The 25343-nt window shown below is 48.9% G+C and overlaps 1 protein-coding gene across 4 annotated transcripts in view; it reads left to right on the top strand.

Moving 5' to 3' along the window:
• Positions 1-25343, top strand: part of EVI5L (ecotropic viral integration site 5 like) — an 83006-nt gene that overhangs the window by 27795 nt on the left and 29868 nt on the right. For 2 of the 4 annotated variants that reach the window (XM_054012988.1, XM_054012987.1), the window contains exons 5-13: positions 6938-7012; positions 8144-8269; positions 8616-8759; positions 10013-10102; positions 12305-12402; positions 13860-13920; positions 14623-14676; positions 16201-16233; positions 22475-22615. In XM_054012988.1, the coding sequence (XP_053868963.1) occupies positions 6938-7012; positions 8144-8269; positions 8616-8759; positions 10013-10102; positions 12305-12402; positions 13860-13920; positions 14623-14676; positions 16201-16233; positions 22475-22615 (822 nt within the window). The remainder of the gene's footprint in view (positions 1-6937; positions 7013-8143; positions 8270-8615; positions 8760-10012; positions 10103-12304; positions 12403-13859; positions 13921-14622; positions 14677-16200; positions 16234-22474; positions 22616-25343) is intronic. The other 2 variants (XM_054012990.1, XM_054012989.1) reach the window with 2 other exon arrangements.

Genomic DNA, 25343 nt, shown 5'->3' with positions numbered 1-25343 from the left:
GGGAGAGACAGTGCCAGAGAAAGGGCTGCTTGCTAAGGGAATGCTTAGAGGAATAACACCAGGCAGGGGACGCTATCTGAAGGATCTGGGAAGGTTAAACCTGTGGGTATGTACAGAATAAGGGGTTGGAGAGGTTCTCTTGTGTGAAGCCTGTATTGACTGTGTACCAAAGATGTTGGAGGGCCGATATCAATAAATACTTCAAGGGGACTGGGCTACGGAGCGCTCTCCAGAGAGTATCCTCCTCCATCTGTCTTCCCCATCATTTTCATAGTCCTGACCCATCGGTGAGAAGCTAGTGACAACTTCAGCCAGGGAACTCTCTTCCTCCAACCCCTCATATCCTCCCAATGATGATATCTGACAGGATGAGGAAGACTAGTATCCAGTTGGCTCTGCTGTAACTTTATGGGTCTTGCAGGGCTAACAGGAACCTGGGTAACTTGTCAGTTTCATCTGACCTGGGGAGATGGTGTAAGAAGGGACCATGTATACCAAGTTGTTCTTCTAGCTGTGAAGGCATATGAAATGAAAACACCCTATCGACTGCAAATCACTGCAGCTTGTTTTCCCCTTAAAACACTGAGTGTGGTTTTGCCTGTTAAAGACACAGTATGAAAGAGACATTCAAATAAGGAAAATGGGCTTAGAAAGAGGGGGCTAATAAAGCACCTGAGAAATGAGAGGCAATTTCCCTTTAATGTTTCTCATTGCAATCTCAGGACCTTTGCCACAGCCTCGGTGTCAGTTTTTATCTCTTGTTGCATAAATACATGGAGGACTGTATACAGTGGTTTAAAGCTCTTCAGTTTTCTCTGGTGAAATTATGGTTTTGGTGGCACATCAGCAAAATGTCTCAATTATTAAATAATGGATGAAAGCACATCCATTCCTCTGGAATGTAAAGGTATTGGAGTTTGAAGTCTTCTAAAGTACTTTGAGATCTATGATGAAAAGTGCTGTGTAAGAGCTAGATATTATCTCACCAAAAATGGGTATTCCCCACTCGGGCAGCCCCAATACAAACTTCCCCTGCCAATATGCTGCCTTGTTCTAGAAGGACTCTTGAGGGACTTCAGGGTCTTCCAGTCTCCATAGTCCATTCAGTGGTTGTCTCTGAGGCTCCCAATCAGAAGGTCAATTGCAATGATGGTTTCTGGGTGCACGGTAGTCTACGACAAACCAGTTGAGCCCACAAACTCACTTCCAGTGGCCTCGACACCAATCTGAGACTTCTGTGGAAACATCAGAGTCCTGAAGGAGCCAATCCAGCTATGGGAGAACAAGCTGGATTCTGCCTCATGCCTCAACAGTATTGTTTGGTAAATTCCAACTGTAAAATCTCTGTTACTGGGGCCAAGGGTGGAGGCAGGGAGAACCCACTTGAACATCACCTCCCAGTGAGAGTTTGCAAGCACTGGTGGTTACAGAAATCTTAGTAAACTTAGTGCTGGGAATTGAGCAGTTGTGATCTGGAAGCCCTTGAGGGACAATAAATACAGCATCTCACATGTATAACGCACCAGTCTTTTCTGTCCTTTTAGTAGCCATTTTTTTCAGCCCTACCTCTCAGAGGCTGCCTTGCATTCGTGGTATCACAAATGACACCTTGATCACAAACATACTGACCATTACCTGGGGGGGGCTTAGATAGGCTAGTAATATAAAGCTTTGTCTCCACATGCATTTCACAGCGATTCTCTTCAGCTTTCAGGTTGAGAGTCTGACTTTGAGCTGCTTTGCTATGCAGGCAGGTTTCTTCCTGTATTGGGACATAACTCCTCATTCTCATCAGTGGCTGTGAGTGGCCTGGCTTAAGGAGAGAACGGAATCCTTTAAATGTTAATGGGACCTAATCGTTGATTATGGCCTTCAGCTTGTTTGTTCTTTTCTATTTAGTTTTTCTCATGTCTTTGAATAACTGTTGTGGGAAAGGCATAGATTGTCCCCACCCTCCATTGAAGTTTTCTGTGGATTTAATTTAAATCTGTAGTGATAACTTCATTACATTCCAAGAAATCAGTCCTTCTGCACCTGTAGAGAGAGAGCGAGTGCTATTTGTGCTATGATTCTGTGGCTGGACTCTCATTGGAATACATGTGGCTGCAGTGGGGGCATATTAGACTCTGTTAAATGTCCCATGTGTGTTTTGGCAAGTGCACTCTTTCTACCTAGTTGCTTTTCTGACAGTAACTGGCTGTTGATATAAGTTCTGTTTCTTATCAGACCCTGCTTGTCACGGAGTATTGGGGGACTCAGGGCCCTGCACCCCCGGCTTCCTGCGATTCACCATGACTCTCAGCCAGCCAGTAAAGCAGAAGGTTTATTTGGATGACAGGAACACAGTCCAAGACAGGTCTTGCAGGCACAGACAACAGGGCCCCCCTCAGTTAGGTCCAGCTTGGGGTCCCAGGGCATCCCAGCCCACCCCCCTTTGGGGGGGTCAGAGCCATCTCTCCCGCCTGCTTCCAGCACACTCTGCCTTCAGCGACCCCTCCCACAGCCTTTGTTCAGTTTCCCGGGCTAAGGAGTCACCTGGCCTTCAACCCCTTCCTGGGTTCTCATGTTACACACTCAGGTATTCGCCCTCAGGCAGACTCAGACTCCCATCCCCCAATGCAGACTATTCAGCCACACTCCCCTGTCAGCATTCACAGACCACAGTAAGAACAGTCCCAGTTCGTCACATCTCTCCCCCCTTCGAGACCGAACTGAGCAGGGTCACTTTAGCCAGTGACCCGGGGAAGTTCGAACCTACCCCCGTTCCCATGGATGCCCCCGCATCCCTCCCATTCCTTGGTGGGAATTACACCAGGCCCCTCCAGTTTCACGCCCCCCCTTAGGTCAGGGGTGCTCGATGGCACTCGCAGTTCGCATGTGGGAAGGTTTATGCGGCCTGTGCCCTTTTCCCACCCCCATACCTCTGGGGCTCCAACTGGGCTGTGGTCTTCTCCCAGCGCTCCAGTCTGGAGGTCTGTGCTTTGGGCTCTCTTGGTTTAGAGCCGCCCTTTTAACCTTGGCCACCCTCCGGAAAGGATCCTTTATGCTGGGCAAGGGTCCTAAAGCTGTTTTCCCCTTGTCCCAGGCCTTCCTCCCCCTCTGACAGGGGTCACAGGATCCGCAGTACTGTCGGACAGTAACAAAGATCCCAGGCCAGTAAAAGCTCCGTAGCAGCCTCTGCTGGGTACGCCAGGTTCCCTGGTGCCCTGAGAGGGGAATGTCATGGGCCCGGCACAGCAGCTGGCGGCGATACTTCTGGGGTACCACCAGCTGCCTCCTGATCCCCCCCTGACTCCATTTTCCCTGGGGGAGCCCATTCTCGGTACAGGAACCCCTTCTCCCACAGGAACCTTTTCCGGCCACCTCGTCCCATGGTCTGTACCGCATTGAGGTCGGCTAGGTCCCTTATCTTCCGCAAGGAGGGATCTCTCTGTAACTCGGCCTGGAACTCAGCAGCTGGGACAGGGATGGCCACCTGCTCTTCCTCGCCCGCTGGGCCTGAAGCTGCAGCCTCCCTGAGCCGTGTCCCTGGGCGTTCCCTCCCCACCAGGTTAGGGTCCTGCGCCTCAGGCAAGGCATCCCCCCCCAAGGCCAGGGCGCAGTGCCCCTCGCCGGCTCTGACTGCGGGTCACAACCAGTGCCTTTTGGGGGTTGCTTGGCCAGTTCTCCAGGTCCCCCCCCATCAATACCTCAGTGGGCAAATACGGGTGTACCCCCACATCCTTGGGGCCCTCCTTGGCCCCCCACTTCAGGTGTACCCTTGCCACGGGCACTTTGACTGGTGTTCCGCCCACCCCCGTCAGGGTCAGGTAGGTGTTGGGCACCACCTGATCTGGGGCCACCACCTCGGGCCGGGCCAGCGTCACCTCTGCGCCCGTATCCCAGTATCCATTGACCTTCCTCCCATCCACCTCCAGGGGAACAAGGTACTCTCTCCGGAGGGACAGCCCCGCGCCTACCGTATAAACCAAAAACCCTGAGTCTGGAGCATCCAGCCCCCTAGAGGAGCTGGCCTGGGGCCCTTCTCTCTCTTGAGCAGTTGATAAGCTGCCAGCCCCTCTTGCGTGAGAAGCCTGCCCCTCGTCCGTCTGGGCCTCTACCAAGTTAACCCTGTGCGGGTTCGGTCTGCTCAGTCTGTCCCTGAGCCTGGGGCACTGGGCCCGTATGTGGCCTTTTTGGCCACAGTGGTAGCAGCCCATGTCCCATGGGTCCCCCCGGGTGGGTCGGATGGTCCTGACGCCGGATGTTCCCTTCTGATGGGGTTTTTCTGTATTTTCCCACGGGGATGTCCCATGGTGACTCTCTCTCTGCGTTGTGGTGGGACTGTTCCTTTGGGACTCCTCCCTTCTATCTCCTGACCGGCTCTTTACAAACTCATCGGCCAGCCGGCCTGCATGTCGCGGGTTCTCTGGCTTTCTGTCCACCAACCACAGCCTCAGGTCGGATGGGCACCGCTCATACAGTTGCTCCAGTACCAGCAGTTTGACCAGGTCCTCCTTCGTCTGGGCCCCATCAGCCCACTTGCTGGCGTATCCTTCCATGCGGACGGCTAGTTGCAGATATGAGATCTCAGGGGTTTTATCCTGACTCCGGAACCTTTCCCGGTACATCTCAGGAGTCAGCCCAAACTCACGTAGCAGGGCCTTTTTGAATAGTCCGTAGTCCCCTTTCTCTGCCTCTTCCAGTTGGCGGTACAATGCCACGGCTTTGGGGTCCAGTAAGGGGGTAAGGACCCGGAGTCTGTCCGCGGGATCAACCCGGTGCAGCTCGCAGGCCGTCTCAAAGGCCTCCAGGAAGTCATCCATGTCCTCCCCCTCCTTGTGTGGGGCCAGGATGCACTTATCAAAGCTCCGTGCAGTCCTGGGTCCCCCATCACTCACCGCAGCCGGGGGTTCACTGCCCTTCAATCTCGCCAGTTCCAGTTCACGCTGATGCTGTCTCTCATTCTCCTGTCTCTGTCTCTCATTCTCCTCCCGTTCATGCTGACGCTGTCTCTCTTCATGCTGTCTCTGTTGTTCACGATCCTCCAGCTCTCTCAGTTTTAGCTCTTTCTCCCATTCCAGCCAATTCCGCTCCACGGATGCCGAACGTCGCCGGGAGGATCCTCTGCTGGCCGGCGAGCTTCGCCAGGGGGATCCCCTGCTGGCCGGGGGGGTCACGGCGCCTTCGGTATTTGCTGGGCTCCTCCCCACCCTTCCCCTAGGCATAGGAAGGAGGGGTCTCGGGAAGCCCTCAGCAGCCGGCTGACCACTCCCAGCTGGGACAGACACTGGGGCCTGCGCTGCATTTGCCAGGCTGCTTCCCTGAGACACAGGGATCAGTTCATTCGCGCGATCTTCCTCCTCCAGCCGGGTAATGAGCTGTGCTTTGGTGAGCCTCCCAATGCACAGCCCCCTCTGCTTGCACAGCTCCACCAGGTCGCTCTTAAGCCGCTTGGCATACATCTTCCTGCTGGCCACTCACCGGCCTGTGTGCTCACAGCTCCCCACCGTTCCCAGGGGGACCCCTAGTGTGCCAGCCCTTCTCGAGGTCACCGCCTCTCTGCCAGGGTCGAACTGCAGATTCCTCCGCCCCTGGGACCACTCGCTGCGATCCCCCCGGGGGACCCTGTTACTGCAAAAGTCCTTCTCGCTGGTCACACACTCCCAGGGAAAAAGAAGAACAGGAGTACTTGTGGCACCTTAGAGACTAACAAATTTATTAGAGCATAAGCTTTCGTGGACTACAGCCCACTTCTTCGGATGCATATAGAATGGAACATATAATGAGGAGATATATATACACACATACAGAGAGCATAAACAGGTGGGAGTTGTCTTACCAACTCTGAGAGGCCAATTAATTAAAAAAAAAAAAAAAAAAAAAAAAAAAAAACTTTTGAAGTGATAATCAAGCTAGCCGAGTACAGACAGTGTGATAAGAAGTGTGAGAGTACTTACAAGGGGAGATAGTCAACACTCCCAGGGGTAATAACTGTCTCTCTCTCACTCTTCAGCACGCCTGGTCCCCGTCAATCCCCCTTCGTTTTACTGCTCCCCAGTCACTTACTGCAGGAAGCGCCGTCCACGGGGTGCAGTAGATCCCACCGCTGACACCAGTTGTCCCGGAGTATTGGGGGACTCAGGGCCCTGCACCCCCGGCTTCCTGCGATTCACCATGACTCTCAGCCAGCCAGTAAAGCAGAAGGTTTATTTGGATGACAGGAACACAGTCCAAGACAGGTCTTGCAGGCACAGACAACAGGGCCCCCCTCAGTTAGGTCCAGCTTGGGGTCCCAGGGCATCCCAGCCCACCCCCCTTTGGGGGGGTCAGAGCCATCTCTCCCGCCTGCTTCCAGCACACTCTGCCTTCAGCGACCCCTCCCACAGCCTTTGTTCAGTTTCCCGGGCTAAGGAGTCACCTGGCCTTCAACCCCTTCCTGGGTTCTCATGTTACACACTCAGGTATTCGCCCTCAGGCAGACTCAGACTCCCATCCCCCAATGCAGACTATTCAGCCACACTCCCCTGTCAGCATTCACAGACCACAGTAAGAACAGTCCCAGTTCGTCACACTGCTATAGACCGTTAATGCAGCTTTATGGTATTTAAAGCACTATGTTTGCTGGCTGCAGTCCCTGGGCACAGGAGAGCACATTGTAGGCAGGCAATTTAATCTGAGATACATTTCTCTGCACGTGTGTGGGCAGGGGGGGGCTGCATAGAAATACTTAAGCTACTTCTAGGTCCTAAAAAGCAGTATCCTTTCCCAAGTTACTTCCTCTGGCCTCCAACCCCCATGACCCTTGGTTTTGTTGCCTTACTCCTTGCCCTTATGCTCTCTTCTAAGTAATTATCACTTGTGTCTCAGTATGTTCCGTCAGAGCTCTCTAGCTCCCCTGCAGAACTCTAGAGACCGTATCCCTGCCTGCTTCACACTTAAGCACTCTCTCTTCCAGGCCTATTCCCTAGTGGACCGTGAGGTTGGATATTGTCAGGGCAGCGCATTCATCGTGGGATTGCTGCTAATGCAGGTTGGTGTGAGTGGAGATCATATACCATGAGATTATGCAGCACCTGTCCCACCAAAGTTGCTAGCCCAAAGCTCTTCCCAATTCAATTAATTGCTGTGGAAATGCCACAGGATCTTTAACTTCCCCCGGAGACTTGGCAGAAGGGACTTGGTTTAATGGCTCACTCAAAGGACCCCTGCCGCTTACTGCACTGTCAATACAAATACAAACCCTGGGACCAGAGTTAGTGACCTTCTGGACTGTGAATGCAGCCAGTTTGAGCTGTGCTGACTCGTTTCTAGTTCTCTGCCATTTCTGGAAAGTGTCCTCTCTCAGGTGCCAGAGTGTCTTTATTAGGGAACAGGAATTTTCCATTGACATTGAGCATAAAATATGACATCCTTCCTGCATTCGTGTAACAAAGCAAAGCCTGTTTAAAAGCCCAAATCCACCACCTCACTCTGTGAAGCACATGCCGTGGAGGGTTTTAAGGAAGGACTTTTAAAGAAGAAAAGCTAAGTACAGTACTTGTTTTGTCATGAAGCTCTGCTGGAAATGCCTCTGAAACACTTCACAGGTGAATCAACACACTTAATGCATCTGGCCAGGAATTTAGATGCTTCCTCTAATAATCAGCAAACCACTTGGCAAATGTTTTGAATATTCCTTTGTTTCCTCGGTGCCTGTTTTGACCTTTATCTCACACTAGTGATCCCTAAAATTGGAATGGAAGGGGGTGGGTGGAGAAAAGTCATTGGGCCTCCCCTTCACCTTTTTAGAACCTCTCTAGATCAGACTAATCTGTTTATAAAGTCCAGCATAAATGTACTGTATGCTCTGTACAAATGACACGTAAAATCAATGTAGACCTACTGGGGAGAAGAGGGCCCAGCATGGCAAGGTACTAGTCAGTATGTGAGTGGGATTATGTAAGCAGTCGCTGGCTAAGCTATTTTCCTGCTGTTTCCACGTGATCACTGCCCAGAAGTGTCAGGAATCAAACCCAAATGTAACGCATTGTTCTACGTAAAGCTGCTCCACCTCTCGTAACAAGTGTTTGTCTGATCTATGTTAGAGCATCCTTCTGGGTCGGTTCTGTGCCAGGTTCTTTTGCGAGACTAATGTGGGATTTGTCTCGTTTTGTACCTGTAGATGCCTGAAGAAGAGGCTTTCTGTGTGTTTGTGCGACTGATGCAGGAATATCGATTACGAGAGCTATTCAAACCCAGCATGGCTGAGCTGGGCCTCTGCATCTACCAGTTTGAGTACATGCTGCAGGTAAATACAGCGAGGAGACCAGGGTGGTAGTAGCTTAGACAATGAGACCATGTGATCCAGAGCAGTAGCAGGCTAAGTATGGGGACCTGGCCAGTGGTTTCTTTGTGCACATAATGGTCTGTGAATCCAGGCTGGAGAAGTCTGGCTCCTTTCCAGATTCCCCTGGGAGTGTTGGAGAAGACCGGAGCAGCTAATGGAATTGGTTCCTGCAATGGAGTCCTTAGCTCTGATAGTTGAGAGCCTCCTCTGGCCAAGAGACTCCCATATCCCAGAGGGGATGGTGGGACCCAGTTGGCTGTAATTATCAGCGGTAGTAAAACGTCTGCTGTGTCTTTCTCATATTCAGGAGCAGCTGCCTGATCTGAACATCCACTTCCGCTCCCAGAGTTTCCTCACCTCCATGTACTCGTCGTCCTGGTTTCTCACCCTCTTCCTCACGACCTTCCCTCTGCCTGTGGCCACTCGAGTGTTTGACATCTTCATGTATGAGGTAAAGTGCTTTATACCAGGGCGTGAGCATGGGCTCACAGGGATTTCTGATATTGCTTTTCTCAGTGCAGTGTTCAAAGGCAACGATGCCAGCATCTGGGAGGGATTAATTTGAGAACAAGATAAATAATTTAAAAAAGACACAGCTGCATTTTCTGCTTGAATAGAAGAACCTCGTTAGATCTTGCTTAGGCTGCCTTGTAAAATAAAAAAGGGGTTTCCCTGATACACAGTGCTTGACGTGTTTAAAAACCTGGGTCCTGATTTTCTTTTTTCCAATGACACTGAGCATCCCAAACTCCCATTGAATCTTTCATTCCTGGGCGACTAGATGAGATTACACTGAAAATCAGCAATGATTAGCCCTGATGGACCAGCAAGGGGAACAGCTTAGTGGCAGGAGCCCTATACCGCACTTCACCCCCCCCCCCCCACCCCACTGAGTCTGGCCCTATTAGCAGAAGTATCCTGGGGGTGGGGGCGTGTAAATTGGAGTAATTTCTATGCTAGCGGTGGCCAAACTGCAACACATGGAGTTGTGGGGAGATAGGTCCTAGTCAGCCGTCTTAATCCAAGGGGTCTGGCTAGGATGACCAGACAGCAAATGTGAAAAATCAGGATGGGGTAGGGGTAATAGGAGTTTATATAAGAAAAAGACCCCAAAATCAGGACTGTCCCTATAAAATCAGGACATCTGGTCACCCTAGATCTGGCTGACCAGACCTGCACTCAGGATGAGATATTTGCATATGCCCATTTTCTGCAAGCTAGTTGTTTGTCCTCCCTGAGCCTGGCAAGTTGCCTTTAGGGACCATTGAGCTGGTCAGAGTTTGGGTTCACCACACAGTATGTGCAAATTTGAGATGTAAGCTTTACCTTGTAGCTGATCCTAAGGAAACTGACACAATTTTCCCCCAGTGTGGCTTTTGTGTGACCCACAAGAAATTCAGGGCCTAATTCTCAGTTATGCTAAAGGCCCCTTTATGTGGCTCTGGCAGTGAAGTTCCTGTGTCATTATTGCTCTGGCAGGGTAAAGGGAGCTTAGTGTGGGCATAAATTACATTTACTTTAAGGCTCTTTTTATTGTCAGAGTGATGTCCGGGCCTGTTTGTAAATGAGAATCAGGCCTTGGGTGCCTTTCCCTGTCCTCCTCCTCTCTGCAGCCCAGAGCTTGGGCACCTAATTTTTATTGCACTCTCAAATGCCACATGAGCCTTGTGTCTGGGGCTGAAACTTCTCTGTGCTTTGCCATAGGGTCTGGAGATCGTCTTCCGTGTGGGGATGGCCCTCCTGCAGTTCAACCAGGCAGAGCTGATGCAGCTGGATATGGAGGGGATGTCGCAGGTCAGAGCAGCTCCACATTGCACTCAAACTGCCCTCTAGGGAGGGGTTTATACTTCAGCCATGCAGTTGTGGTAGAAAGAGCCTCACCAAATTCACGGGCCATTTTGGTCAATTTCATGGTCATAGGATTTTAGAAATCATAAATTTCGTGATTTCAGCTATTTAAATCTGAAATTTCATGGTGTTGTAATTGTAAGGGTCCTGACACAAAAAGGAGTTGTGGAGGGGGGTTGCAAGGTTATAGTACAGGGGGGTTTGTGATACTGCTACCCTGATTTCTGCGCTACTGCTGGTGGCACCACTGCCTTCCGAGCTGGAGAGCAGTGGCTGCTGGCCAGGAAGTAAGGGTGACATGATATGGTATTGCCACCCTTACTTCCATGCTGCTGCTGGCGGGGGGGCTGCCTTCAGAGCTGGGCGCTTGGCCAACAGCCGCTGCTATCCAGCTGCCCAGCTCTGAAAGCAGTGCAGTAATAAGGGTGGCAATACCGGGACACGCCCCCTCCTAAAATAACCTTGCAATGCCCCTGCAACTCCCTTTTGGGTCAGGACCTCCGATTCGAGAAACTGTGGTCTCCTCAGTGAAATCTGTATAGTATTGGTTAAAAGCACACAAGACCAGATTGCATGGGGGGGAGCCAGATTTCAGTCTGTTGTGTTTTTCATGGCTGTGAATTTGGTAGGGCCCTACCCATAATCCTGTTGAGCTCTATAAATAGAAGTATAGTTAGCCCAGTATAACTCCCAAGGTCAGCCCATTTCCTAGTGACTGGCCCATGCAAAAGCACAGAGTGGTCTGGAGCTCTTGCGGTGTGACATTGTTCTGTGTAACACTGGTGTGCTTCCACCCTTGAAGAGGCTCATCCTGCCATGCATCTGAAACTCAGTGGGCCAGGAGTCTGAGCAGCCTCTCTTACATCCTGCCACCCTCTTGTCCCAGTCTAGCCCAGAACCTGAGTCCAGAACTTTGTGAAAAGTGAGTTTAAGCAACTTCTACAGGCAGTCTCTTTTTTCCTCGGGCACAATTTCAAAGGGGAGATGTGAAAGAATCCCCAATAGATATTCTCACTCTCCAAACAGTGAAATAGTTGCCTGCAATGTGTAAGATTTATCCCAGCAGTGCTATGCACAGGGTTAATCTTACAGCCCTGTAACTGTGACTTTTGTTCTGCTTAGACTGCAGATGATGCAGTACCAACCTCTTGGCTGCGTGGGACCCACTGCTGAGTCCAAGCAGTTGGTGGGAAGGGTGAATAAAACAATTGCATCACAAGAGAATGCATTACTGTGTTAAATATAATTGGGCTTTGTGAGCCTGGCCCAACAGCAGTTACAGCTCTAACTCGCTGTGCTGTCCATGTCATGCACCAGACAGAAGGTGAAGAAGTGCTTTCAGGCCTGCTTAGGTTGCAGTGATTTTCCTTTCAGGCCCCCTGCAGCCTGGGCACTATGAGGCATAACTTTGTTATTCTGTTGGATTTGAGATGTCCCGAGACCAAACACATGAACATCCTGTGTGTGTTTGGAACTGACGGTATTAGATAAGCTCCTGTGCCTGCCTTGTGCAGGAGCTCAGAGCCTACAAGTAATGTCATCTGCCTGAGCCTCAGTTTCCCCTAACTCACTCCTCTGGTGTTAAGATAAGAACTATAAAAATGCCAAGAGTGTGGTGCATTGTCCAGGCTGCCCTGTCAGCAGGAGCCTGTCCATGATCCTGGGCCATAAATGGGGGAAGGGGTGTAATCCCCTCCAGAATTCCTAGAAATACCCTCCTGTTTTTCTCTTCCCTCCCCCCTTACTGACTCCAGCCATCCAGCTTCTTCTCATGCAGCTGTGCTTCCCACCCTTTTCCCTGGCTGCTGAAGCTGGAACTTTGGAGACTTTTCAGATACTGAACATACCCAAGTGCTGCTCAGAAAGAGTCCCACATTCCACAGGTGCACTTGAAACACTCAGGTCTGAAACACCAAGGTGTAGTCACTAGTAAGAGACTTCTAGTGATTGCTCAAGAGGGTCAGAAACAACTAGAGTTGAGGTAGTGCAGGGAAGGCAAATTGCTGGGCTGTCTGCTCTGGCTTGAGAGGGGAAGCAAGTGCTGAATGAAGAGGATGGGAGGAGCTTTGGGGAGAGTGGGTAGAATTTATTAGAGTGCTCAAAAGGGGCTCAGAGAAATGCATCCTGCCCTCTGCTCCCTTCCCACAGTATTTCCAGAAGGTGATTCCTCATCAGTTCGACAGTTGCCCGGACAAGTTGATCCTGAAGGCATACCAGGTCAAATACAACCCCAAGAAAATGAAGAGGTAAGTTTGCTCCCTCACCCTGTGAAAGATTCTAGACTGGCGACTGGCAGAAAAACCCCTCCCTGGTCTGTGCTGTTTCGAGGATCCTGCACTAGACTTAAGCGGGAGGACAGGGAACGGAAAGGGAGCGTGCATTGCGGGCTCTTCTAGATATTCTTTAGAGCCACACAGCAAGCAGCAGTGGAAATAGAGAAGAGATGAGTGAGTGCTGTGCGGGAGGACTCACTAATAACAAGGGAATTACTGCCTTCTCTGACAGCAGGTCTGATGGGCTTGTGGGAGGCCATGAAAGCTTTCCCGCACTATAGAGACAAGGCAGGCTGATGGCAGCAGAGCTGCTTGGCCTTGGCAGGGACTCTGGCTTTGTTAGGAGTTGGGGGGGCACTTTGTGTATCCAAGGAAGTGGGTATAGCTCCTACCCCGAACTTCCATCTCCTGCTGTGCAAGCAGGGGATGCTATGACCTCCTGCCTTCCTCTCCTGGAAGATAGAAGCCTGCAATTTGAATCTCTTAAGTGGGGACAGTCATCCTGACACTTGGTACAAAGGAGGATGCAGAAGTTGGAAAGATAAAGATCAGGCAAATTGGCCTATTCCAATTTTTCTTGTAGTTCAGTTAAGGGACTAGTTACTTCCTACCCCCGTGGTAGCCTACAGTAGCTGGTCTGCCTTATTGTAAATTGACCAAATGACTAGTGCCCTTCAATCAGGCTGGGTCTTCCCAGCTCTGACAGTACTGTGTAGTGGGCAAAACTGTCCCCTTCCCCAAAAGATGGGACAGAAAGGAGAATCCCTTTGGGAGCACACAGTACTGAGAGACAGATTGTTATCCAACAGCAGAACCATGAAACCTAGCCAAAGGGTTCAATCGGGGGCAGGGGAGGATTGCTTGGAGAGGTGAGTTTAAGGAATGGTATTGGGAACACTCATAGGCACACAAGCTCTCTGTTCCTCTTGTGCTGCTGCTCACTCCTCACCACAAATCCTGATCCTCGGCCTGTGGCCGCCCACTGTGCTGCTCATCAGCTGATCTGGATGCCAAGTTCTCTGGGATTGTGGCTCCAACTGAGGAGCAAGCAGTAGGAGCTGAGGATCGGAGTGTGTCAGTGGTAGGTCTTTAAGTTGATTACAAGTGTGTAAGATCTCAGCCATGCAGCTAGGGGACTTAAAAATAGAATACTTGGGTGAGGCAGTGTGTTTGTAAACATCAGCATATATGTAAAACCCCCAATCCAGGGTCACTAATTTGCCTCATCATGCCCAGAAGCTTCAATATGTGTGGCCTGTTGCTGCATGGGCCTCAGCACAAGGCACTGCAGGGGAGTTGTGGTGTCAGCCTAGATTGTTAGCTCCTGTCCTTTGCAGGTGTACCCACTGACCCTGAGCACTCTGCTGGGGGGAGGGGGTGTGTGGGTCTGAAGCAGGTTTGATCCAACCTGGCTTGCATGTCTGTCTCAGGCTGGAGAAGGAGTATGCTGCAATCAAAAACAAAGAGATGGAGGAGCAGATTGAGATCAAAGTAAGTCCTTTCTTTGCTCCATGCCCTCCTTGCTCTAGTGTTGTCTGTATCACAGCAGCACACAGAGGGAAAGGTTATGGGAGCCACCTTAGTTTAACTCTGAGAGCTCATCAGATCACTGCCTCTAATGCTTCTTATTGGTACTCCAGCACCGTTATCCAAAGCTAGACCTGTAGGGACAGAGATTACAGCTTTACAGACCTTTTCCCCTGAAAAAGATCCCATATGCTTATAAGAAGCACAACACAGATGCTCCCCTCTCCCATCTGGCCTTTCACATTTGTGTAGCTAACTGCACTTGGGCACTGAAATTTCCCCAGCAACTTCAGTCAGATGCCCCCTTCATTTTTTGTGTGGTGATGCTGCATGCTGTTAAACAGCTGCCATGTTCCACCCCAGAGATAGCTGCACTTCAGAGATGAGTGAAGTGATCTCTATATATACTGTCTGGGTTCCTAGGGAATGAAAGGCACTATGTAAATGTAAGAGATTACTCCTCCTTCATTCTTATGGCTGAATTTGGAGCCTACCCCAAAGCACTGGCAAAGGGTTTTCTGTACCCCAGAAGTTCTCTTTAGGTCTCTGGTCCATCACTTGCTGTGATTTCAGTCTCTTCCCAGTAGAGGGCAGACCCAACCTATTTAATAAGCCCAGGCTTGCATACAGGAAGCTCCTGTTGATGTCTCGCTTCTTCCTCTGCAGAGGCTCCGGACTGAGAATCGCCTCCTGAAGCAGCGGATCGAGACCCTGGAGAAGGTGAGAGGCGTGCCGGGCCGAGTGCGAATCCACCTCCTCCACTTCCAGACTAGCTTGGCTTCCAAAAACGAGGCCTTGCACAGCCGCTTGTCCCAGCTCACTATCAACGTGCCCAGGAAAGGCAACCATTAGGTCAGGCCATGTAGGCCACATCATAAGCTCACACCACTGCCTGGCATGTCAGTCTAATGCACTATCGACAATAGTGATGGCTCCTAAAGGAAAGCTTTGGAGCCGGGTCAAAGGGCAGGGACTAGACATACTGTCAGGGTGACTATTAAAGAGATGCTTGTGTGTTCAAATGTCTTGCAAGCTGGATGAGATGCTAAAGCACTTTAAATCTTACTTGCCAGGTCACTGAACTGATGCTTAGATTGTTTGTTTGTTTGGTTTTTTTTTTTTGTTTTTTTAAATCTTCAGCTGCAGAATAAAATGTATCGAGCCCAAGTCGTGAAGATATGCTGAGGTCACTTGTAAAAGGGTATCTCTGGAACTGAGCAGAGTGCCTGATTTCTTTTCCCATGTGGCATTGACCATACTTTGGTGTGGCTTTTAAAACTTATTTACCTGGCCTGCAATTGATTTGATTGCCCTGCCCTTGAGTTTTGTACCTCAGCCTCTAATTCTGTCACTCAGCCTCACACTGTAAAATACTTCAAACTACTTAGTTCTTGTGTAAAAAACTTACAAAATGGATTTAAATAAAGCTTAAAAGGAAAATCTACAGAACCAGAGAGAATCCCTGATTACCATAAGGCTTCCTGGCCCCATGCATGACCGAGGGTCATCTACCAGCCTATCCACACTGCTGCCCTGCACTCTGGCACTATAGTCCTGATCTTCAGAGGTGCTGAGCACCTGCAGCTCCCATCCACCTCAGCAGGTAAACGTGAGCATTCAGCACCTCTGTAAAATCAGGCCCTAGATGCTAGGTCCTCTCTCTGACAGCACTTGCCAAAATCAAGTATTTAGTATCATCTTTCCAGATGGTAAGGACTCTAGCTCTCATGGATTTTCCATTGCTAATTACTACAATCTTGTAGGACATCACTGAGAACATCTTCAAGGTCTGCAGGCAGCATATGGCCCTAAAGTCTGTCATAGCAGCTCTCTATCCCCCTGGAACTGAAGGGTTCAGACCCAGCTAATCAATGGCAGGTTTGTTGCTGGTGAACATAACGAGCAATTAGCCTTCTATCAAGGGAGACACTTGTTGGACAAATTCCTGTACAGATTTGGGGTGGCTTCTGGCAGGCTGCCACTGTTTGCAACAAAAGGTAGTCAGGTGAAAAAGTTTGGACTCCCCCGCCCTAGCTGATCTGGAAGACTTCTCTTCTTGGGTGCACTTATCTCACTGGGCTCTGCTGGGTTCTCTTCCTGCTGCTAAGTCTTGCTGTCCTGTGTGCTTCTAGCTGTGGTTGGAGTGCTTCTGCAATGACCTTGTTATTGTCGTGTCTTTTTTTTTTTTTCTTTCTTTCTTTCTTTCCTTCTCCATCTTTCCTTCCCTGTCTGGATCTCCACTAGGAGAGCGCTGCCTTGGCAGATAGACTGATCCAGGTACTGTAAAACCTTTATTTTCATCTCTCCTTTCTTGGTTTTACACTTCAATCCAGAAACAAAACAGCTGCACCTACTCTGTGTGTGATTTGCATTTGCTCCACTTCTTTTTTTACAGAGTCAGAGCAGCACTCCCACACTAGATTCAAAGGGTTACAAGTGCATCCTTCCTTTATCACAAAGTTTAAGTCCCCTCTGCCACCAAAGACCTCTGAAATACATATTCAAAAGAATTTTTGAGGCCAGAGCCTCAGTTGCTATAAATCAGCAAAGCTCTATTAAAATAAAAGGGCCAGATCCCCACTGGGTGTAAATTGGCACAGTGTTACTGACTTCACTAGAGCACTTTCATTTTATACTAGCTGAGGATCTGGCCCTTGATCTTTAGGCAGACATTCATGGAGTGGGCCCCTACGGAAATTATTACAGCCTGACTAGATAAGGCAGGCAGAGTGTGGGTGAAAAGGACTATCCTTGTTTTGCAGCTGGGAAACTTGGTGAAGTGACTTGCCCAGGGTTCCACAGCAAGCATGGGGCTAGGGTGGGAATTGGCACTCAGACCTCCTGAGTCTTCAGCCGCTAGACCATTCTTGCTGCTTAACTGCCACCACACTGCAAGTTATGCATGTTGCTAGTCTTCAGCCAAGCATTGAATAGGGCAGAGAAGGTAATTCTGACAGCCCCAGAGCTGGCCCTTCCACTTCAGCCAGGGTCAGGTGTGGGAGGACAGTATATGGGCAGCACTGTCTGCTATACCTGGCTAGAGGATTCTAGAAATGTCCAGCTGCTGTAAAGCACATTAGGGTCCCTTTAACCACTGGAGCACAAGGGTGGGAGTGGGGAGTGCATCCTGTGATCTATTGTAGCAAACCTGAACAAAGTGGGTCCCTGCTATAACTGTGGTTCCTGCAGGACTTACCACTGTAACTATGCCACTAGCGCAGTAAGATCTAAAGTACCCTGCAGCGGCAGGTGGTTCTGCCTCAAATTGTTTCTATATAAATCCATGGTACGCCCCCATCTTGAATACTGTGTGCAGATGTGGTCATCCCATCTCAAAACAAGATATACTGGAATTGGAAAAGGTACAGAAAAGGGCAACAAAAACAATTAGGGGTATGGAACAGCTTCAGTTAATCACACTGGGACTTTAAGAGATGATTAGGGGAGGATATGCTAGAGGTCTATAAATTCATAACTGGTGTGGAGAAAGTAAATAAGGAAGTGTTATTTATGCTTCATAACACAAGAACTAGGAGTTACCAAATTAAATTAATAACTGGTTTAAAACAAACAAAAGGAAGTATTTCTTCACACAATACACAGCCTTTGGAACTCCATGCCAGAGGATGTTGTGAAGGCCAAGAGGATCACAAGGTTCAAAAAAGAATTAGATAAGTTTATGGAGGATAGGTCCATCAATAAAAATCAACAACGAGTCTTGTAGCACCTTATAGACTAGCAGACGTATTGGAGCATAAGCTTTCGTGGGTGAATGCTATTAGCCAGGATGGGCAGGGATGGTGTCCCTATCTTCTGTTTGCCTGAAGCTGGGAATGGGCGATGGGATGGCTTGATGATTCCCTGTTCTGTTCATTCCCTCTGGGGCCCCTGGCATTGGCCACTGTCAGAAGACAGGATCCTGGGCTAGATGGACCTTTGGTCTGACCCAGTCTGGCTGTTCTTTTGCAAGGTGGGTCAACTCTTGCGTATGCAGTATACAGCTCCCAACTCTTTAAGCAGCCCTTGCATGGCATCATTACCCTTCTCCCCTGCCTCCTACATGAAGGAGCAATGAGCCTTGTTTTACTATAGGTCCTAGTCAACTCTAGTTAATAGCGGTCATTGGAGCAGTGTGATGAAGAGGAGACCCACAATGCTGTGCAGGCACTTAAATATATGTAAACCTGGTTTGTATCAACTTAGCTTAAGTCAGTTTCTTCCTGTTTTAAGCTATATTGACAAATTGGGTTTGAGTTATGTTTTATGAGTGGCTACATAACAGGTTTGCATGGATTTAACTGAAGTGGTTTTAGTTAAACTGGTTGAGGACACTGAGGAAGGTGTTCACAGGGCCAGGAGCGGGGCTGCAGCTCTGGGGGGAGGGGGAAGTAGACAGGGTAAGGGGGCTGGGGCTACAGCTAGGAGTGGGTCTGGGGCCAGAGTTGTGGCCAGGAGTGGGGTTAGGAGCAGAGCCGCAGCTGGGTCCCCAGCTGGGGGTGGAGCCATGTCAGGGGCAGGCACGGGGCTGGGAGCCGGGGCTGCAGCTGGGAGCAGGGCTGGGCGGCGCTCCCTCCTTGCCCCCTGTGTGAGGTTGGCCTGGCCTGCCTTGCCCCCATAAACATTCCTCCTTGCTCCCCTAAGGGGGAACAGCCCGGAGTTTGGGGACTTCAGATCTAAGACAAGGGACAGCAGATGAATACCAGCCACCAAAGCAGTACAAGAAAACAGTGAGACAGTACTGGACAGCCTGATAGGCAGTGGGCTCAGCACACCAGCAGTCTCCCCAGTGTCAAGGGTTTTGTAGAATTGTAGCAAAGGAGTGTTTGAAGGAGGACAGTGGCTTTGTGGGTATTTACGGAGAACTCCTCCCAAACCTGGGGGCAGTGGGGGAGAAAGGGGTTTGTTGTAGTGATCCCACTCAATTTTGGTTGTGTACAGACAGCCTCAGCTAGGGCCACATTCTCATTTACTCCAGCACCCTTTTACACCACTGATTGTGCTCACTTCACGCTGCCAGCACAGTGTTCAGCAGAGTCAGCCCCATTAGCTCTTCTTAGCTAAGAACTCTCCCTCTTCGGGGGTAGCACAGCAGTGGGGAGTCTGTCGTGAGATCACTGGGCCACCCTTGCGGAGAGGGAAGGGAGGGTCATGGACTCTAAGTCAGATCATGAAAAGTGTGGCTCTTGGCCAGAGGAAGATAAAAATCCCAGGGCAGTTTTCCTGGGCAGTGTGTCTCAGTGAAACTAAACAAACCCAACCAGAATGACTCTTGAATTACAGCCCTCAGCCCCAGTGCATTCCTCAATGCCAAGTGCTCTGCCTCAGCCAGGACTTGCTTAGGAGTCTCCTCGGTTGGAGGAGACCACTATGGCTTCCCTCACCTGGGAGGCTGTAACGATGCTGGTTCTGGCGGGACCCAACTGAGAATACCAATTCAGGACAAATTGCTTAAAACAGGGCAGTTACAGCCCAAGGCTGGGGTTTTTCCACCTCTAAGGCAAGGCAAACCAAACCAGCCAGCCAAAAAGGACTTTGGTCTCACCCCATTGGCTAACCACAAGTCACACAAGCAATTCCCTTAGACACTCCAGTTTCCCAGTATCACCACCAGTGCCACTCATTGTGGGGACAAATGGTTATGAAAACCAATACCCCAGTAAAAGAAAAAAGGTTCAATCCCAAAGGACCAAGCCCCAAACCCAGGTCAATATACAAATCAGATCTTACCCACAAATCATGCTGTTGCCAATCCTTTAGAACCTAAAATCTAAAGGTTTATTCATAAAAGGAAAAAGATATAGATGAGAGCTAGAATTGGTTAAATGGAATCAATTACATACAGTAATGGCAAAGTTCTTGGTTCAGGCTTGTAGGAGTGATAGAATAAACTGCAGGTTCAAATCAAGTCTCTGGAGTACATCCACAGCTGGGATGGGTCATCAGTCCTTTGTGTAGAGCTTCCATATGTAGCAAAGTCCCTCCAGAGGTAAGAAGCAGGACTGAAGACCAGATGGAGATGAGTCTTTTCCAGGTGTAAGAATACCTCTTTGTTCTTACTGTGAAAAATTTACAGCAAAATGGAGTTTGGAGTCACATGGTCAAGTCCCTGCATACTTTGCGGAGTCACAAGGCATATCTGCCTTCTCTCAGTGGGTCAGTTGTATGGCTGATGGTCCTTAATGGGCCATCAAGCAGGCTAGGCAGAGCTGACACCAACTTGTCTGGGTGTTACCCAGAGGAATAGCAGAAGTTTGAAATACAGACAGTATAGAGCCAATATTCATAACTTCAACTACAAAAATGATACACATATACAGATAGCATAACCAAAACCAGCAAACCGTAACCTTGTCTTAGACACCCTATTTGACCCCCTTTATACAAGATTTGGTGCCATTACAGGACTTTGGTTGCAACTATGATCTATATGGTCCTAGTTCATGTCAATAACTTCACAGAGGCCCAGCTATCAGTGCCATCTCCTATCAGCTTAGCAAGTCACAGCTCACAGCTCCTTACCCTGGCAGGCTTTCAAGGCCAACTTCCTCCATTGTGCCCAGAGAAGAGGTTTAACCCCTTCCTGCATGTCCCACACATCCATGTCACATGTGAGGAGAGGTTTGAACCAGGAGAAGGGGCAGTGGGTAGGTGAACCAGGCTGGAGGGTCTGCTGCATACAGAGATGGGAGTGGAAGGAGACGTGAGGCATGAAGGCTGGCATTGTTTGTTGAGCTGGTGTGATAAGGTGTAAGGTAGCTGTCATCTCGTTAGTACTAATACTTTATACTCCAAAGCATTTCTCATGCCAGCTGCATATAGCTCCTCTGCAAACGCAGCCACCTCCGGGGTGGAGAGAGGTAGCTAGGGCAATGAGGGCAAATTTTGGCTAGAGACTGTCACTGAGCCCACTCTTGGTGAAAAGTGCCGTGGTTCTCTTCACCAAGTAGATGGGACCCTGTGTCAGTACCCTGGTGAACACTAGAGAACCCGATTGCCCTCAGAGAGACAGGGCTAAAGCAACCCTGTGGAGCTGAGAACAGAGGCTTCGAGGGAGAAAACTGAGCTCATCCACCGGAGGCGTGGGCACTGCCAGCTCTCAGCACAGTCATGATGATCATTTAACATTTAGATGGTCATAGCACCTGGAGCCCAATCACATCGGTGCCTTGTTATGCTAGGCACTGCACCCACCCACATGCAGAGTAAATGACCCCAATTGGCAGGGTGCTAGGTGCTGTACACACCCAAAAATGACCACGCAGAGTAAATGGCCCCATGCACATGCATATGCAGGCTTTATGATCTGCATTGGGTGAAGCAATGTGCACATGTGCACACACACACAAAGTAAACGACCTTTTGTGCAAGTTTTGCACCAGTCCCTCTGCCGAATACAGTATTCTAGGGCCTTTCAATTTCTCACCCATCAGGAAGTCTCCAATGCCTGATGTGCATTCTTAGGATCTCTGGGATAGAGGATCCTCCAATCTGGTGACAGAGGGTCAGTGGGAGAGCCAGGAGCCCCTGATTTCCAATCCCTCCCCTCTGCTCTAAGCACTACACCATGCTGCCCCCCCCCCCCAAGTACAATAAATACAAGTCAAGTGATCAAGTTCCCTGCTCTAACCAGTAGAGACATTGTCTCCCAGTGCTGGGAATAGAACCCAGGAGTCCTGGCGGCACTCATCCTCTTGCTAGCAGGATGTTCGCAGGCCAGTCTGATCAGTAACTGATTTTTTGGAGGGGGTGTTTTGTTCAAACACATCTGTGAATAAATGAGACATTGTGATCCAATGGACAGGACAGGGTGCTAGGCCTCAGGTCCCCTCTACATTCTAATCCTGGGCTTTCCACTGACTAATGTGAGCTTAGGCAAGTCACCTCCCCCCTGCCTTTCTGTGCCTCAGTTTCCCCAGCTGTAAAATAAGGATAATGCCATTTACCCACTATTCTAAAGCACTGTGTGGCCTGTGCATGAAAACTGGTCTAAAAGGGATGAGCGTTAATATGTTGTATGCCTCCTTGTAAAGCAGGCAAGCGTTTGTCCCAAGGTCACAGTTGCGGAACCCCAGAGGTCCCCCACTCTCACCACTAGACCGGACTCCCTTCCAAGATCTGAGACTCTAATCCAGGTGTCCTGAGTCCCATCCCTCTGATCTAACTCGATCACACTCTTCTTCCAGAGCTAGAAATGGAACCCAGGAATCCTGACTCCCAGCTCTGTATACTTTAGCTGCAAGACACTGGCAAGTGGTAACCTTATACACAGAAGGGGTAACTGGCACTGAAGCATTGGCAGCGGAAGGTTGGGCAGCTGCTGACAGAGCTGTCTAAGGCATAGGCGGCCCCTTGGGGAATTCACTTCTTCCCAGTAAATCTGATCCCACTGGGCTGTGATCCCAGCCACTGCATGTGGCCCAGAGAGAAAATTCCCATGCAGATGAACATGGAGCATGTTGAAGGTGTTTCCTTTGACATCCTCTTTCCCTCTCCTCTTCCCCCCCTCCCCCCTCCCCAGGGCCAAGTCACCCGCGCACAGGAGGCTGAAGAGAATTACATCATCAAGCGAGAGTTGGCGGTGGTGAAGCAGCAGTGCAGCTCAGCCACGGAGAACCTGCAGAAGGCCCAGAGCACCATCCGGCAGCTGCAGGACCAACAGGTGAGGAAGCAGGCTAGGGTGGCACTGCTGAGGGGGCATAGGGTGGGCCCATGACACAGGGCGCCAGGTGGCACTAAAAATGCAGGCTTGGGGATTTGCCCTGCTTACTGGAACCTCTGGACTAGATGGGAAAAGCAGCTATAAGCCCTGTTGTGCACCAGTGCAGCTTACCCTTGGGCAAATAGCAGCTGGGCCTTCCCATGCTCGTGCAGCTGCACATCTGGCTGGGTACGATTTAGCCACATGATGCCATCTTGGGATCCTGCATCCCAGATGTTCAGGGAGCTGCCATTTAGCTGCAGCAAGAGAATGTAATATTTATATTAGGGTAGCACCCAGAGACCCCAACTAAAATTGGGGCCCTGTAGTGCCAGGCACTGCACAGACAGTCCCTGCCCTGGAACTTACATTCTAATGATGCAAAGGAAGGATTAATAGCCCCATTTTATACCTGCGGAAACTGAGGCACAGAGCTGTACCCCAGAAGCCTTTGGTAGAGCTAGGAATTGAACGTACATCTCCGGAGTGCTAATCCAGCACTTTAACCACAAGACCATCTTTGGTCTCTGGACAGGGCTTATGGTGGATTGATTTAAATCAAAGTGATTTAAATAATTTATTTTAACCTTGTTTTGGGTTTGCACTTTTTAGTTATTGTTCTAAAGAGGCATTGATTCTCATGGGTTGGTAACCATTAAAACATGTTGATTTGCACCAAACTATAAGCTTTACACTAAACTCGGAACTTCTTTTTGCTAACCAACAGGATACACTATATTTATACACATTTATTTACACAGTTATAGAGCTTAACAATCATTTATTCAGAGTCTGTTTACTTTTTTATAATGTTATAAAATGGTAAATGATGCATTTATTTACTACATGATTAATTTTTTTATTTGTGAATTTTGTCAAACTCTATTTGGATGGAAATTGGAGTTTAATTAAAAATGTGCAAAAAAAAGCATTTTAAAAAAATTAGTTAAATAAAATTACCTTAAGTATGGTGGATACGTAAGAAAAATAAGTTAAAACACATTTTGCATTTAAAACTACCTGATTTATGGAACAAAGAAAGTATTATCTGATAATGAGTTGAACTAACTGCTTCTGGTAAACATGTCCTTCAAGATTTTAATATGCAGTGTATGTAAAGCTTGTCTCTCACCAACAGTAGTTGGTCCAATAAAAGATATTACCTCACCTACCTTGTCTCGTCGAGATTTTAGAACTAGTAGATCTCATCCTCTAACATCTAGTTTTTATTCATAGTTTGAAAATGATAAACAAGTTTTCCTCCTTTTTCAACTCCCAATTGGTTTCTTAACTTTCAGTGAACTAGTCATTGAACTAAACTAGTTGAATAAACTGAAATCAAGAAAATATTCTCTTTGCATCTGTAGAAGAAGCTACTGCAGTCAAAAACTCATTTAGCACTTCAACAAACTCTGGTTGCAGGTGCTGAGCCCAGTGTCTTCCACTAGTTCAGTGGTTTGACTTTCTTTAAAACTTTAGCAGCAAACTTGTATTGCTTAATATTAAATGTTATATTTAATTTAAACTATTTTAATAGATTACAGTCAGTTTAGGCCTTAACATATATTGCCATAACTTCACATTTTAATTTTAAATAGGTTCATTTTTTAAAAGGAAAAATATGTACTTTAAATTTTAAAAAATCCAATGTATGTTTTGAAAAATCAGTTGTTTTTTATTTTTATTTTTTTTTAAATCATTGTTGGTGCCTCTGCTGGTTCCACTTTGGTCACTGTTGTCTATAGTCAAACCCCTCTTCTTGCGAGAAGCAGTGGAGGTGAGCTTGTGGATTTCAGCAGTGGCCCTGGAGATGAGTGATGTAGCAAAAGTTGCTTTGGTGTTACGCTGAATCCAGACCAGAGCCGAAATTCAAACCTTGCCCTAACAAACAGCTGGAGTGTGCCCTTCAGCAGGGAGCCCCCTCTCTGGGAATGAGCTTGCTATAACACAGTTAATATCCGTACTGTGAAAATAACTAGAGAGGAATGACACAGGACGGCCTTGTGGTTAAGGCCCTGGGCGGGACTCAAATCTAGGTTCCATTCTCAGCTTTGCCACTGACTCGCTGTGTGAGCTTGGACAAGTCCTGCATGTCTCTGGGTCCCAGTTCCCCACCTGTAAAAGATGGATAACAATACTCCCTTCCTTTGTCTGTTCAGACTATGATCTCTTTGGGGCATGGACTGTCTCTGTGCAGCAATGGGGCCCTGATCTCAATTGAGCTTTCTAATTGCGGCTACAATAATTTGGGACGTGTACTGTTGACAGCTGCGGGCATTAGAGCTGCTGCGAAGTCAGGGCTGAACCACTAAGTGGAGGTTACGGAGATGAAAGCAAAAGCAAAGCAAAAGCTAAGTGTGTGTGGGAGGGGCGCTTGGTGGCTGTGATGGTCTCACTCACACACACACTCCCATGTAAAGGTTACCATGTGCGCATTGTTGAGAGCCCAATCTCTTTGCCACCTGTTGCCTGTCTTTGACAGAAGCTTTTTGATCAGGGGGGGCTTCTTCTGAATCTCACAGGTGTCCTTGCAAGTGGGAAAAACGGCCAAGCAGTAGGTTGTTTTTTCGTGGGTGGGGGGAGGTCTTTGAATCCCCCCCTTCTTTGTGCAACTGAAGTCTCTGATATTTTACCCCATCAAAAAATGCAGAGCTCTCACCAAATGGAGAGAGCAAACAAACAGTGCTTA

The sequence above is a fragment of the Malaclemys terrapin genome, chromosome 23 (genome assembly GCF_027887155.1).
Source record: "Malaclemys terrapin pileata isolate rMalTer1 chromosome 23, rMalTer1.hap1, whole genome shotgun sequence".
In the NCBI taxonomy this organism is placed as follows: domain Eukaryota; kingdom Metazoa; phylum Chordata; order Testudines; family Emydidae; genus Malaclemys; species Malaclemys terrapin.
The sequence above is the reverse complement of the archived record's forward strand: the minus strand, read 5'-3'. Positions and strand labels throughout refer to the sequence as shown.